This window comes from Berghia stephanieae, chromosome 10 (genome assembly GCF_034508935.2).
Source record: "Berghia stephanieae isolate SIO BIC M18660-M18661 chromosome 10, UCSD_Bste_1.3, whole genome shotgun sequence".
Lineage (NCBI taxonomy): Eukaryota > Metazoa > Mollusca > Gastropoda > Nudibranchia > Aeolidiidae > Berghia > Berghia stephanieae.
Genome location: NC_088369.1, coordinates 1,377,685 through 1,394,396, shown reverse-complemented (window position 1 = coordinate 1,394,396; position 16,712 = coordinate 1,377,685). Strand labels below are relative to the sequence as shown.

Below are 16,712 nucleotides of genomic sequence, written 5' to 3'. Positions count from 1 at the left end.
TTATAAATGATTTGTAAACATTTGAGATATACCTCTTAGTTGGGACCTGTGCTTGTGTCTGGATGAGACTTTTAGGTGATCTCAAACTAAGTACACTGATAGTGTGCTCTTGGAATCTACATCTGTTCCCTGTTTGAACCAATTCCCCTTTGTCTTCCCTAGTTTTGGATGCTTTAATTGTAATTCTAGAACTTTTTACTATCCCATTTCTTCCTTTTTACTGGTGCTGATATGACCTTAATGTGTTGCAAGCGCCGTAAAACAAAAACAAAAACAAAAACAAACTTGATATCGTTCTATTCCTACTTGTTAATTACTTTTTCCAATCCACATCTTCTTGAAGCTTAGTATCACTTCAAACTTAATACACAATACAACAAGTCTGTAGAAACGCTTATCCCTTTTGGGAATGGGCAACCTTTCCACACATACAACAAGTCTGTAGAAACGCTTATCCCTTTTGGGAATGGGCAACCTTTCCACACATACAACAAGTCTGTAGAAATGCTTATCCCTTTTGGGAATGGGCAACCTTTCCACACATACAAGTCTGTAGAAATGCTTATCCCTTTAAAATATATCCCTTTTGGGAATGGGCAACCTTTCCACACATACAACAAGTCTGTAGAAATGCTTATCCCTTTTGGGAATGGGCAACCTTTCCACACATACAACAAGTCTGTAGAAATGCTTATCCCTTTTGGGAATGGGCAACCTTTCCACACATACAACAAGTCTGTAGAAACGCTTATCCCTTTTGGGAATGGGCAACCTTTCCACACATACAACAAGTCTGTAGAAATGCTTATCCCTTTTGGGAATGGGCAACCTTTCCACACATACAAGTCTGTAGAAATGCTTATCCCTTTAAAATATATCCCTTTTGGGAATGGGCAACCTTTCCACACATACAACAAGTCAAGATTAAGATTAATTATTTTATTTTATTTTTAAAAAATCATTTTATTTATATACTTCAGGATCTCATCATTGTACTCTCTCTCTCTCTCTCTCTCTCTCTCTCTCTCTCTCTCTCTCTCTCTCCCCTCTCTCACTCACACTCTCTCTCTTTCTCTCTCTCTCTCTCTCTCTCTCTCTCTCTCTCTCTCTCTCTCTCTCTCTCTCTCTCTCTCTCTCTCTCTCTCTCTCTCTCTCACACACACACACACACACACACACACACAATCACATCATCATCTTTTCTCCTCCCACCATTTATGTACACAAGATTGAATATCACCCAAGTTACTTCCCCTGATGGAAAATTTCATCACCGACTGCTCCACATTCTTAGAAGCCATTTTACCCTTGACAGGACCACATGTTTGCAGCAGTTCCAAAATATCTGTCATGTCTTGTTCTGGCGTGTTCTGTGGATTGTAGTAGTAGTAGTAGTAGTATTAATAATAATAATAATAATAATAATAATAATAATAAAATAATAAGTAATTATAATAAAAATAATGATAATAATAATAATAATATTAATAATAATAATAAGAAGAAGAATACTAATAATGAAAATATTAATAAAATAATAGTAATTATAATAATAAAAATAATAATAATAAAAAATAATAATAATAATAACAATAATAATAATAATAACAATAATAATAATATAATAATATATATAATAATAATAATAATAATAATAATAATAATAATATTAATAACAATAATAATATTAATAATAATAATACACTCGAGCACGGAAATCTCGAACAAGTCCAAGTCGGGACCGGGCCTGTTTGTGATTTCCGTGTTTTGGAGTTTTCCGTGTTGATTATTTTACAGGGGATATGACTGAGGTAAATGTGGGTGGTCTTGATAACAGTCATATTGTAATGATAACCCTCCGTTATTGTAAACTCTGTCAAGGGTCGATAATGAGACAATTCAATTTCTTTTTCTCTGCCGTCTTTTACAAAATTTCGAAGAGAGTTTTCACTGGTGTTGTGTTTGGTGCGTCTTGTCTTGTTCAATTACAGAAATTGAATGACAATTCCCACTGCGTGTGCTTGATAAAAAGACAAAGCCAGCATATTGCATTGTGGATTACACAGTCAGCACGCGACGTCATTACCTGCGAATCCAGTACCTAAAACTAAAATCACTACTATCACTATCACTCCTCACCAATGCCCTCTCTGATTGCTATGCTCCTCACTTAACACCCTCTTACCCATAGCAGGCTAAAGAGAGAGGGAGGGGGAGGGTATTTCTCTCACTCCACCTTCCCCACCCCTAATTGTATATTTTTAAATAGGTGACAGTTACTGCCTAAGGTAATCACTGCTAAGTCTCCCGTCCGGTCATTTTGCAGTGGTACTGGCACCTCAGATTAAGTAATATAAAGTGAGGTAACAATGGAGATGTCGCTGAGTCATGGGCGTGGGACGCTGGTCAAACATGCTTCTCAAAATTGCCTCTCAGTTCAGCATACGCACACACACACACACACACATAAAATATGCCACACACACGCACACATAACACATTAACTGACACTTAACGAACAGGGAGAGACGTGGCATCTTTCGTTTCTGTTCAACACAAACAATTCGTGAAAAAAAATTCAACAGACCGCAACGGAATGTCCAGTTTGTTCGAGATTTCCGTGTTGGCCCCAGAAAGTCTTTGAGATTTTTGTGTTGCCAATACTAACGAAATAGAGGGATTAAAACGGGGGAATTGTACCGAGTTTGAGATTTCCGTGATTCCAAGATTTGCGTGTTAGAGATTTCAGTGCTCGAGTGTAATAATAATAATAATAATAATAATAATAATAACAACAATACAAAGCTCACTTTAACTGAGTCACAGGGTAAACTAAGAACGATATTCCAGTCTGGTTTGCCTTCCTGTAACAGGATGAGTGGTTTGATAGATTTGTGTTTGGTTAAAACCTTGAGTACCTGGAAGACAAAATAAAGGAAAAACATTGACATTCTACAGTCAATTTGTATTGAATTAGTTCATACAGGCTGATTTGAATTTTTATCATGATTTTTTTCTTGTATTTTTCATTCAGCTTTTCTGGTACGATTTCATAAACAGCTTTTGAATTGAAAAATCCAAACAAAACTAATGAGCTATAAAGTGGAACAGGGGGTCCCGATAGCTCAGTTGGTAGAGCACTCACCACTCCACACACAAAGGAACCAAGATCGATCCCAGGTGCAGTCAAGATTTTTTCTGATCCTCCTGTCCACCCAGCAGTGAATGGATGTGGCAGAAAGTACTTTGCGATAGACAAGCGTCCTATCCAAAAGATAGCAAGCAATTGCTATTGTCCGTTTCACGCTATAGACATCAGGATGAACCCCGACTCCATGGGCCGAATGGCTTTGAAGGACTACAAAAAAAATGAATAAAGTAGAACCCATGTATAACAGGTCAGGATATAACAGATTTTAAAAATCCTCCTTTTTTCTCCGGCTATAGCAGGTACTTCTACATTAAAGAGCCTAATCGGTTATAAAAAGGATGCGGAAAATCACTCAATATCTCCAAATACAATGCATTCATCCACATTGTGCTAAGTCCATTTCGTGAATACTGTGTTTGTGAGAAAGAGAGAGTGGGGGGGGGGGGGGGGGGGGGGGACAGATAGAGATGGTGATTTTAGGCCATTTGGGTTATTTCCCTTGAAATTTGGCATTAACAACAGGAATTTTAGGCTGATCACACCATCACTGTTACACTGATGTTCCACTGTACATTCAATCTTCCAACTCAAGCATGGAGTTAAAAATATGTCATGACACGACTTACTTCAATTCCATGTTTTAGTCCCTTAGTCACATAGTATATGTCTAAGAAAAAGAAATAATAACCATCCGAATTTTATTTCAAATGTTTGGTTTTGTCTTCTCATAAATGAAAAAAAACCCTGACCTGTCTGGGATTCATATCTGGGTCAACAGACACAAAATTAGGTCTGACGTCATATCCGTCTTTCTCCACTTTGTGCAGAATCTGAAAAGATACAGAATAGACCTGACCTGCAAATGAGCTCTACAAAAATAGACTGAAACTCTTCGTAATTCGTCGTAGCGGAAAAATCCAAAGAATCGAAATGAATAGTAAACAGCAAGCCCGCTTGAGCAAAACGATGGCAGAAAACTAATTTGCACGGGAATTAATTATGTTACTTGCCAATATAATTAGGTACCCAATCAGTGAAGAAACTAGAAATGGTCAACCAGTTTGTTTACAATGTGAGGCAATCGAGATGTAGTGTAGCAATCCCTAACTTTCGATCTGAAAGTGCCTACATAACGCACTTCGGCTTTCGCATTTTACTTTTTTCATACTTTCCCTCCAAGTAAATGTGGTCAATTTTGGCTTAGACGAAACAGTGAAATTTATCGCTCAGCTCAGTTAAAATTGGCTACCATTGGGATCACGACAGGTTTGGAAAGTGAAAAAATAACTTCATGAAAGCTGTGTGAAAATACACTGGGATGTGTTCAGATACGGCAATTCTAAAAAGTGTCACTTAGCCTTGGCAACATATCCATCGTTAATATAAACGGCCCATGAGCTATACGTAGCGCTGTGGAACATTCCTAATTACTTTACGGTCATTTGACTACAATTGATGAATTCTTTCTTTCTTTCCTTTTTTAAAATATTTGAATTTGACGAATTGACTGATTTCAGTTAATTGACTGAGAATTTACAGGTCTAACAGAATTCAATTATTTTTTCAAATGCTCTCAGTGCCTCCATTCCCTCCCCTCCTCTATGCAGCTTTGGGGTCTTGCGGTGATACACTTGGCACCTGACCTTTAGATCCCTGGCTCAAGTCCTGTTATGGGGCTGCACAAAGTTGAGTTTTTGGAGGAAACTCTTCGCTCACACTCTTTCACCTTCTTCTCTTCTTCTAGGTTCCATGCCTGGTCCAGGCTTCGGATACTGCATGAATTATCTCTCTCCATTCCTCCCTGTCTCTTGCTTTTTCAAACAGCTCTTGGATTGTTAGGTTGGTGAAGCCCTTCAGTTGGTCTATGAGTGTTTTTCTTTGTCTCCCCCGGGCGCGTTTACCAGGTATTTTTCCACAACTTGCCAGGTATTCATTCTTATCTTTCCTTACTATGTGTCCGAAAAAGGATAGTTGTCGATCCACTATTAAGGGCATTAGTTTCCTTTGTTGGTATGTTTGTTTTAGCACTTCTTCGTTCGTTTTGTGTGCGGTATACGATATTCTCTGCATCCTTCTCAAGCACCACATTTCAAAAGCTTCAATGTTCTTTTGTGTTTCTGCATTTGTAGTCCAGCTTTCGCATCCGTAGAACAAGATTGGCCACACGTAGCACTTCAAGACTCGGAATCTAATCCCGAACGACATCTGTTTGTTTTTCAAAATGTTTCCCAGGTCCATGAAGGCCTGTTTGGCTTGAGTTATTCTTGCTCGTATGTCTCGGTTACATCTTCCATCTGTTGTCACTATTGAACCTAGGTATTTAAAACTTTCTACGTTGGTAAGCTGCTCGCCGTGAATCGTTATATTGCAGGTGTTGTTGTTTTCGGGGTTTTTCTGTATTACCATGCATTCTGTTTTGGTGATATTCACTTCCATTCCCTTGGCTTCACTATCTACTACCACTTTGTCAACAATCTTTTGAAGTTGGATTTCTGATGTTGCAATGAGTACCGTATCGTCTGCGTATCTTATATTATTTATGTTGTGACCTCCTACTTTTATTCCCTCCATATTATTTATGCCCTCATGATTGTTTCTTGGTATAGATTAAACAGATCTGGTGAGGCAACACACGCTTGACGGACTCATTCTTAATAGGAATGGAATTTCCTGTAGAGTTTCCGATTTTGATAGATGCCTGCTGGGTGTAGTATAATGTTTGCATGAGTCTGAGGTCTTTCTCATCAGCGCCAATGGAGTGCAGTTGTTTTAGTATTTCTTCGTGGCGTACTCTATCAAAAGCTTTTTTGTAGTCGACAAAACAGAGGTATAGTGGGGTCTGAACCTGTATAGCTCTTTCACTTAAAACACGGAGGTATATTGCGTTCCTTGTCCCTCTGTCAGGTTGGAATCCATATTGTTCTTCTGCGATTTCGGGGTTAATCTTATTCCTTAGCCTGTTGATAATTATACGCAACAGTATTTTGTTGATGTGACTTATTAAACTTATAGTTCTAAAATTTTCGCATCTGACTGCACCTGCTTTCTTTGGTATTGCTATGAAAATAGAGTTACAGAGATCTTCTGGAATTTTCCCAGGTGTAAAATGAGTACCTGGCCAGTAACAGCGTTGTCTCTGTCATAAAAAGATTGTAATATCCCTAACAGGAACCATGTCTCGTCCTACATGTTAAGGCACTGCTGTTGAATTGGGCCACCTTTTGTTTTAACGTTTTTTTGTAGTTTAAACATTTTTAATCCAGTAAAGAGAACACTTGTCTGTGATGGACAGGCTGCTTTTTGTTTGTTTTTTTAGGTCTTTTGTTGTTGTCAAAGGTCCTTTCTTGTTTTTAGATATTTTTTTTGTGGAGCAAGATGTATAAATACCTACCTTTTTCAAATCAGCAGCCTTGTTAGCGTTGACCAAAGCCCGTACCTTGTGTTCCATTTCCTGCACACATGTGTGTATGGTGTGTCGTGATGTCTTGGGAAGAAGCTCCAAGTGCTGGCACTGGAAATAATAATACACGACAACCTCAAACTTAAAAAACAAAACTGAACTCAGAATTGGAAAAGAAACAAAGAACGTTTCATGCTCAAATTACTCGAGAGAAGAAATAACATGAAGTCACTTAATCACTTAAATTTATCTTCTTAACATATAAACTTAAAATTCATTAACTCTCTCCTTACCAGCCATTTTCAGAATTTTCCCTGAAACTTCACACCCACTCAACACAAAAACAGATTTTTTTCTACTCAAACAGAAAAGCAACAAGTCCATTCCATACATATAATTGTCCAGTGTCTAATTTTTATCGCTATAACAAAATATTTTCTTTATAATTTGTGATGTACAAAGGATATCAGAATGAGAAAATTGTTGGTTGCATCGTAACAAATGTGACGATTTTCCTATGGATGGTAAGGAGAGCGTTAAGTAAATTTCTACCATGGAATCTGCATAAAGTCAACACGCTTAAAGACAACTTCTGCTTAAACTTAAAGACAACAGATATCATTGGTCCCAAATTTTCTGCTATAAGTGTTCCATTGATATGGATAAAGTCAATCAATCTTTCTGTTCCAGCCGTTTCAAGATTCCACTGTACCTGTGTTTCAAAACTGCAAACCGTATTTGTTTCAGTGCAGCTGTGATGGGAAACTAGAGACAAATCAACATGCCAGTATTATTATTATGTAAACCTATTAACATTATTGATTTTCTTCATCCAAATAGTAAATAATAATGTGAAATTGAATGTAAGCTTCAATTTAATTACAAAAACAGATCAAATGAACGTTTCGGGTTTCTTCTTTATCAACAAAACAGGATGAATGAAACACCAGATGTGGTGTTTCATTCATCCTGTTTTGTTGATAAAGGGGAAACCCGAAACGTTCATTTGATCTGTTTTTGTAATTAAATTGAAGATTACATTCAATTTCACATTCTTATTTATTTCTTCAAGCTTCGAGCAGCAATATTGACTTCATCCAAATAAGAGTGATATTAGACTGCTAGAATCTGTGGACTGTAAAAAGTCATCAACAAAATGACTAGAACAGCTTCAAGAAAGAACAAAATACAAAACACGGAACGTTTCGGGTTCAAAATCCAACAAAAAACTAATAAAGACATAAATACATTATTGAAATTTCTTTGTCGTCGATCTGGAATTTAGTAATGTATTTATGTCTTTATATTTTTATATTTTTGTGCATTTGCATATATTATATATGTATACGTTGTGGACATAGATTCTCAACTTTGTGTTTATACATTTTCATGCATGCCACGTCTGTAAACGAATTTCCATTTTTTTGGATGAATAAAGTATATATTATTATTATTATTATTATTATTATTATTATTATTATTATTATTATTATTATTATTATTATTATTATCATTATTATTATTATTGTTATTTGTTGTTGGCCCAAAACGTTCCAAATTTGATATTTTGTTGGGTTTTTTAAATCTGTTCTATTCATTTTTGTTTATGACTTTTCATCCAAATAAGATGAACAAGATACATTTATTTTTTTTAATCTGCCCAAAAATTATCTGAAAGGGATAGGGAAGAACAAACATCTGACAAATAGAATAAAGTCGGCAATGAGTATTTTACCTGATGGATAGTGTCCACTAGGAATTTCATGACACTAACACATTCCTTTGTCTCCAATGGTCTTGCCTGAAGGGGCCGAATTCCGCCGTGTAATGAATCTAGAATTGGTAAAATCTGTCAAGAGGAAGATAAAAATATATTATAATATTTATATATGAACATATTTTAGGCCATGTCTATTGTAAAGAAACCTGGAAAAATTTAGGAGAAAAGACAAGGTGGAAAACAATTAATGACTTAGCTACACACACAGTTTACAAGATCCATTTCCTTCCCTCACAAAATAGTCTGTTTAAATGTACTTTCTGCCATATCTAACAGACCCAGCTACCCATAATCACTATTGGATAGATGGGAAATCAGAAAAGACAACCCCTATTGATTGACATTGACATCACGTCCCAATGTTTGTAGGGTGGATTTTGACATTTAAAGTAATAACAATCACCATCCTCAAATCAGTCACAATTTATTCCAACTGGGAAGCGTATGAGTTAAACTTAAAATTCAATTTCAACAACATAGTCACCCAAATATATCACTATTTTAAGAAGATTGGTCACATTTTTACTTAATCAAACTGTATGTCGTTTTAATTATCTTATGCCTCACTTTCTGAATATCTTCTTTGGTGTTGTCAAAGACATCTGTGCAATCGGCCATCATCTTTAGAGAGGAGTCCTTTAACTGAAATAAAGCACAAACTGATCATAAGGTACATTTTCTCTTGTACAATTTGATTTTTTTCTTTACTATTTTTTTTAATTCCCAAACCTCGCTCTATTTCAAAACTTATGATTATGTGCCAAATAAATTTAACAACAACCACACTAACTGCGACAAAAACAATAATAATAATAATAATAATAATAATAATAATAATAATAATAATAATGAGATGATGATGATGTGATGATGATGATGATGATGATGATGATGATGGTGATGATGATGATGATGATGATGATGATAATAATAATAATAAGAAGAAGAAGAAGAATGATAATGATAATAATAATAATAATAATAATAATAATAATAATAATAATAATAATAATATAATATTTATCTCTTGACATTGGTGTCTTTGTTTTTATTATCATTTTGAAAAATCTCTTTGCCAATTGCATGATAACAAAAATATTCACCTTTTCAACCTTAGATGTGAGGGAATGAGTCATATCGATGACTGCGTCAGAGTCTGTGTTACCATGAATATAAGTGTGTAGTTCTTGTAACAAACTACACATTGTTTTCACGACATCTCCATTTTGGAATGCCTTTAGGAAATGGGGAAGAGAGGAGTAAAGAAATAGTGAAAATGATACATTAAATGAGGAGGATGATAATAATAATGATGATGATGATAAGGAAAACAAGACAGGCAAAAGTCATGGGACATAATACGAGAAGAAAAAAGTTTGGGAAAATTTGATAACTACAGCAAAGTTGGGACAGAATAAGAGCACCTAGCTGGCAGCAACAAAAGATATTGAAAGATTCGACAAAATGGATGGGGACAGAAAGGAACAGCACACACATTGCAGAAGATGTCGGAAATAGTGGAGTGGAGAGCCTTGATTGTCTTAAAAATTGAGCTTTTATATAGCGCAATATCCACTAAACATGCTCAAAGTGCTTTACAAGGGGCCCCTGGCCAACAGCAACATTTAACTTATAGAACGAGACATGACGCCTGTTAGGAGATATTGCAATTTTTTTCCGACAGAGACAACGCTGTTAACGGTCAGGTACTCATTTTACACCAGAGTGAGAGAAGGTGAGTAAAGAGCCTTTTCCAAGGACTCGACTATGCACCGAGCGAGGCTCGAACTCAGGACCTTTCAATCCGAAAGCGAGTGTCATAACACTAGACCACATAGCTTGCACAATGCCTTACATGCTTGATGATGACGATGAAGACAACAGTATCAATGTCCACTTACGAGTACAGCCTGAGGTCCAGTCACACAAGTGACCCTCTGGACATGTTGAGACTTTGCACTGAGTCCAGTGATACAAAAATCCATCAGGTCTGCCGTGTTGACGACGTGACTGGAAATGGAAAACAAATGCATATCGAAAATGTCCATGTATAAAAATGGTGAGATTATCAAATTGTTTACCGGTTATCATTTGGAATGTTTGTTTAACAAAATGTATCTGTTTTGTTAACTAAATTTGAAGATTCCATTCCCTTTGAGGATCCCGATAGAGATAGCTCAGCTGATAGAGCACACACACCTCACATGCAAAGATTGATCCCAGGTGAAGTTGAGATTTTTTTACTGACACTGACACCCCCCTGTCCACCCAGAAATGATTGGGTAGCTTGGTCGGTTAGATTTGGGGAAATGTACTTTGCGTTGAACTAGCGTCCTATCGGAAGGGCAGCAAGCAATTGCTATTGTCTGTTTCATGCTACAGAAACCGGGATAAACTCCAGTTCCACGGGCCAAATGGCTCTGAAGGACGACTTTTAAAAAATCCTATTCCATTTTATTATTGTTATTTATTTCGTTTACAGCTACTTCATGCATGTACAGCAGTATTATTTAATACAGAGTGGATAAATACATTGTTACGACTTTTGAACCACGATTTCGAAGTTTGGTTTTTATAAAAATTAATTTACAAATTTCAATTTTGCACTTCTTAAGTCGTTGATACACACATAAATATCTTAATGTTATTCCATTCTGTTTGCTTAATTTTTGTGTCAAACTCTGCTGAGCAGTGCAAGCACAATGTGAAGGAGGTAGAGGAGAAAGAGAAGGGGGAAAAGTAGGGTGTGTGTGTGGGGAGGGGAGAAGTAAAAGAGAAAATTAAATATAGCTGAGTGACATCCTGATATCTGACCCTGTGTCAAAAGTCTACCAAGTGTTAAGGTAACAAATTTAATATCAGGCACTAATGTAAGATGAAGGCCTGATCAAGTGTGTATGAAACACTGGCAGGCAAAGCTGAAAATAAATACAAGACGAAGAAAAAATCAGCCCAACTCGACTTTTCTCTTTGCTTCATCTGGGACTGTCCTATACACACTTTTCCAGATCTTACTAAGTGTTACTGCCCATTCTTGTATATCTACAAATGATCTGTCATCATGACTCAATACTCACGTGCCACCACACAGTTCCTGTGAAACACACCCTGTGTTACAGACCTTGGATCCAATTGTGACGACTCTCACATGGTCTGGGTATTCCTGGGAATGGATTGAAATGTTTGATGAGACTGTAGGGTGCATATATTTTATGTATGGATTAAGTTACGTTAAAGTATGGAGTCACTTCAAATGTGAAAAGACTTCAAGGGAAAAAAGCTCTCTCACCAACTGAAAAACAACAACGATAACTCTTTATTTTCTCTTCTTAAACTTACATCCTTCTTTCCATAGATAGTATGCACTTGGCTAAGAAGCTCACAACATTGCCATCCGGAAGTATAACTGACCAACACACAAAATTATGTGTAACCGTAACCGTGTATAGTCTGGTTAATACAGTATAGTGAGAATTACTCAGAAACGCGGATGGCAAAAAAACAATAACAAAGACCCGAGTGACGTCAACTTCATTCTATCTGTAATTCATTTATCAAAGTTATCCTGTCTTTCATCCACTGACAATTCCTGTGTCCTAAATTGGTGACCCCGACCCTGTCATAGGGCAAAACAAACAAACAATGATGATCTGTTAAGCCTTTTACAGCAGTTTTTCCTTCAAACCCAAGGGGGCGACCTTTTTAAAATTGCCAGGATTTTGGACCAAGTCCCTAAAGTTGGGTTTATCTGCATTGAGTTGCACGTTAACACTCGTGGAACCACTCAAAACCAAACAAAATAATAATATATTATCATATATTGCTTGGACCCATGTGCTCCTGTGAGTGTGAGAACTACAAGGACAAGTTTGTTTTTTTTCTTCTTAAACTTACATACCTGTTTCTGTGATACAAAGCTGCTAGAAGCTGTGGACTGTAAAAAGTAATAAACAAAAATGATTATAACAGCTTCAACAAAGAACAAAATACAAAACACAGAATATTTCGGGCTCAAACCCTTCTTCAGCCAACAATAAAAAACAATAAAGACACAAATACAATACTACATTCCAGATAGATTCCTATCTGGAATTTAGTAATGTATTTATGTCTTTATTGTTTTTTTGTTGTTGGATAAAGAAGGGTTTTGACCCCGAAACGTTCTGTGGTTGGTATTTTGTTCTTTGTTGAAAGCTGTTATAATCATTTTTGTTTAATACTTTTTTCTGTACTTTATTTATCAAAGTTAAATGTTACAGTGAATGACATCATCAGTCGGATGGTGAAAAGGTTTGAACTGAGATATTGTCATGTTTAGTTAGAAAGTCCAATTTTTATCAAAAATGAGTTCCCCTCATAAATGATTAAATCAACCCTTTTTGTACATCTTCGGGAAATATCAAAGCTTAATTTCACTTCTAAATATTGTTTACAGCTAGTCAAGTTGATAAAGTATGAAATTTGAGAAAAGTTGCTGTATACCTTTCACATACATCAATTTACTTCAAATAAAGATTAAATGCTCTGGGGAGCATATTCTTTCAGAAAATGCAAATCCAATATTTTCACTTTCCGACTGATTATGTCATGCACTGACACGTATATTTGTCCATGTCGTCTTCTGTCCACTGACAGTATAGGACACAAGAATCAAACAATGATCATCTGTATGGCCGTTGACAGCAGTCTCTCCTTCATCAAACACAAGGTACAACACCAAGTAATTTGTGCGACTATCTAGTCAAGTGGTGTCACCCTCGCCTACGGACAAGAAGGTCCAGTGTTCGAGTCCCGCTCTGTGCAGTGCATAGTTGTCTTGGAAAAGGCTCTTTACTCACATTCTCTCACCATACTCGGGTGTACATATCTGTTGTTAACATCGTTGCCTCCGTCCAAAGAGAATTGTAATATCACCCAGTTAGCCTCATGACTCGTCGTCCTACATGTTAAGTTTAGCTGTTGCCAGGAACCCCTTGTAAAGCACTTTGAGCACGTTGAGTGGTTATTGCTCTATATAAATGTTCATTTATAAAAAAAAGTATGCATTATTTAAAACTGCAAGAATTTTGGACCGAGTCTAATACAGTAGAACATGAAAGTAACGTACTCGGAAATAGCGAGAACTCGGAAATAGCGAGTAAAATCTAAATCCCCATTTTTTCCCCTTATTTGAGTCAATAAAATTAGCATGAAAGTAGCGAGTATGAAAAAGAGGTCAACTCGGAAATAACGAGCATTTCCTGCCCCAGCCTAGGACTGCAACGAAGTAAAGCAAAACAAGAGACAATGGCAATTTAAATATTTTTAGCCTCCTTTTCTTTTCTTATTTTTCGTTACGAGTAATATTACATAGTAGCCTAGTCTGTAGTAGTACATAATAGGCGAAACAAATTTGGGTGGGGGTTGGGTTTGTGTGCGTGTGTGTGTATTGGGGTGGGGGTCAATTATTCACCTAATGTGGTGCCACGCGACGCGCGAGGTAAGCACATGTCAACATGCCTCACTTCGCAGCATCGGTCAGCGAGTAGCATCGTTAACGAACGACACGATCAGCGAGAGAGGGGAGTGTGGAACCATATTTCAATGGGTCAGTGATTGAGTGATGCGCTTGCTTACCTCATCAAACATGCCGAGTGCATACAAACACTCGCGCGCACACGCACACACACACACTTCTATGTTCTTGTTTTTTTTCTAGTCATGATTTTACTTGAAAATAAAAACAAAAAACCAAGCATTCTGCCACTTCTGTGAAGAAATTGAAATAGGGGCGACGGCTTTTACTCGAATTACACACTGAGGGGAATAACCAGCAATATTATTATAACCTTTCCTGGCAACTCGGGAATAGCGAGAACTCGGAAATAGCGAGTAATCAGGAGTGGACCCGTCGAACTCGCTATTTCCGAGTTCTACTGTACTAATAAAGGTTGGTTTGCCTGCATTGAGCTGCAATTCAACACGTGTAACACCACACCATTTGATGCTAATACTTACCTCATTCTTATTCCAACCGATCTCTGGATTATCCTTTGCCTCTGTCAAGGTCATTTCAGTGCATGTCACAGAATGACCTTGCCTAATAATGTCCTTGACCTTTGATTGAACGGCCTCCACATCATCTATCTTGGACTAAGAATGAAGATTAAAATGTGAGAAAATATTTGTAAACATTAAACCGTCTAAAAGTTAAAAGTATTGATTGATAATGTGATGTTACAGATTTGTAACAAAATACAAGAAAAAGTCATTTTCAATTTCATATTCTCTACCTTCGTATATATTTGACGAAAGTAACAGATTGCAAATGTAAAAAAAAAAAAAAAGAACAAAACATTTTATACAAACGTACTAATAAACATCATTTCATGAGGCAATCTAAATGGCTTTTGTTTACTTTTGAAGATAGCACGGTATTTGTTTTTGACTGCTTGTAAAAAATTAATAGATTGTTTAAATTTGATATTATCTTTAAATCCTTTTAACCAAATGAAGGAATTAAGATTCATCCAGGTTAAAATCATTGAAATCTGTTTAATCACTGCACACTTTCTCTAATAAACTGCTTCTGGTTGCCTTATGTCTTCTCTGTGTAGTTATCGGAGAAATGAAAATTGGGGTGTGAGCAACACAGAATATTGCTGCAAATTTTTTTTAAAACATTTTTTAAAATATTGAAAAAAGAAAAAAAATTAAATAAATAAATGCCAATATGACAGTTACCAATGCTAAGAAGTCAAATGTGAATCTGTGAGGGTTGATGTTAGATCCTTCTTGCTGCGTCGTGGATAACACATCCAATAGAGCTGTGTTCACCAAGTGTGTTCCTGTGTGATTGCGCATGTTGCCCTCTCGACATGACTTTACACAAAAACATAAAAGACTAATAAAATAGAAAGTGGAAATGGATGTATACATTTTTTTTTTTTAAGTAGTCCTTCATTGCCATGAAGACCATGGAGCCAGAGTTTATCAAAGTTTCTATAGCGTAAAATGGACAATAGTAATTGCTTTGCTTGCTACCCTTTGGATAGGATGTTGTCTATTGCAAAGTATTTTCCACCAGATCTTACAGACCCACTGCTGGGAGGACAGGGGAGTCATTGTAAAAAATCACTTGGGATTGATCTCAGTCCCCTTGCGTGTGAAGTTAGTGCTCTACCAACTTAACGATCAGGATCCCAATATTTCCTCTAATCTAATCAAATAATGATTTCTCTAAATAATTATCTTAATATGTTCCTAGATCTACCCACTTTGATCAATAGACGGCCATTGTAGGTCAATTTGTGAGGGAGGTTAGGTCTCTGAGTAATAATAATAATAATGCATCATTACTGTCTCTGATATATCTTGGAAGGGAGTTCCAGATAAGGGGTGCCGAATATTCAAACGCATTGCTCGCCAATTTTGCAAGTCATTTTTGGCTTCACAAGAATGTGATTAAGACTTTGATCTCAGATTTCTGGATGGGATGTAGAGTTTAAGCATGTCATTACTGAATCCAGGACAATCAGAGTACAGTGATTTAAAAACAATAATACAGATCTTATATTCTATACATTTGTCAACGGGAAGCCAGTGGAGTTCTCTTAGCAAACCTGATGCAAATTGATTTCTCCTCTTTCTATAAATAAGCCTGGCAGCATCGCGTTCTGGGCCACCTGAAGGGATTTTATTCTGTCTTTATTTATAGAAGAGAGGAGAGAATTGCAATAATCTAGCTATGACAGGATTAGAGAATTAACTAACAAGGCAGAGATGTCTCTTGTAATGAGATGTCTAATACTACATATTCTTCTCATTTCCTAACGATAAATAACTGGGAAAATCATTATTTGATCAGGATAGAATACACTCAAACCTTGTTGATAAAGGAGTAAGTACACATCACTGTAAAATGTATAAATCTACAACAGAAGGAAAAATAAAACCTTTCCATGGTGCACAGTGTCTAAAACATCTGCATTACACTTCAATATTCTGGGTTTGATTCCAGGTCAGGTCAGACTCTTCACTATTAAAACAATTTTTGAAATTTCCTACAAGGGAATTTGTCACGACTGAATAGGGTTGTACTTACAACAGATATTTCAGGCACAATGTCTTGACCAATGGCAATATGACCCTGTGTCACCTGACCAGAATGCACCACGTAACCTTTGTGGTCCTGGACATCCTCTACTAGAAACGTTCCTGTCTGAAGGAGAAACAGACAAAATAAATCTTTATCAACTGATTGACCAAAAGCAGTACGAAGCCGACTTGTTTTTTTCGAATTTGAAAAAGATTGAAAGGTTTGTATTTTCAACATATTAATAGAATGTAGCAACAACCAAATACCACGAATCACACATCATTATTCCTCACTCTTGCATATT

At 36.4% G+C, this 16,712-nt stretch overlaps 1 protein-coding gene across 2 annotated transcripts in view; it reads right to left on the bottom strand.

Moving 5' to 3' along the window:
• Window positions 1–924: 924 nt before the first annotated feature.
• The window catches only part of LOC144956040 (alanine--tRNA ligase, cytoplasmic-like), a 42,538-nt gene continuing 26,750 nt past the window's right edge, over window positions 925–16,712 (bottom strand). For both annotated transcript variants that reach the window (XM_078886335.1, XM_078886334.1), the window contains exons 15-26: window positions 16,415–16,531; window positions 15,055–15,192; window positions 14,329–14,463; window positions 11,409–11,494; window positions 10,233–10,341; window positions 9,435–9,566; window positions 8,899–8,973; window positions 8,287–8,400; window positions 6,543–6,662; window positions 3,901–3,981; window positions 2,811–2,918; window positions 925–1,370 (exon numbers count right to left, since the gene is read on the bottom strand). In XM_078886335.1, the coding sequence (XP_078742461.1) occupies window positions 1,194–1,370; window positions 2,811–2,918; window positions 3,901–3,981; window positions 6,543–6,662; window positions 8,287–8,400; window positions 8,899–8,973; window positions 9,435–9,566; window positions 10,233–10,341; window positions 11,409–11,494; window positions 14,329–14,463; window positions 15,055–15,192; window positions 16,415–16,531 (1,392 nt within the window). In that variant the 3' untranslated portion in view covers window positions 925–1,193. The remainder of the gene's footprint in view (window positions 1,371–2,810; window positions 2,919–3,900; window positions 3,982–6,542; window positions 6,663–8,286; window positions 8,401–8,898; window positions 8,974–9,434; window positions 9,567–10,232; window positions 10,342–11,408; window positions 11,495–14,328; window positions 14,464–15,054; window positions 15,193–16,414; window positions 16,532–16,712) is intronic.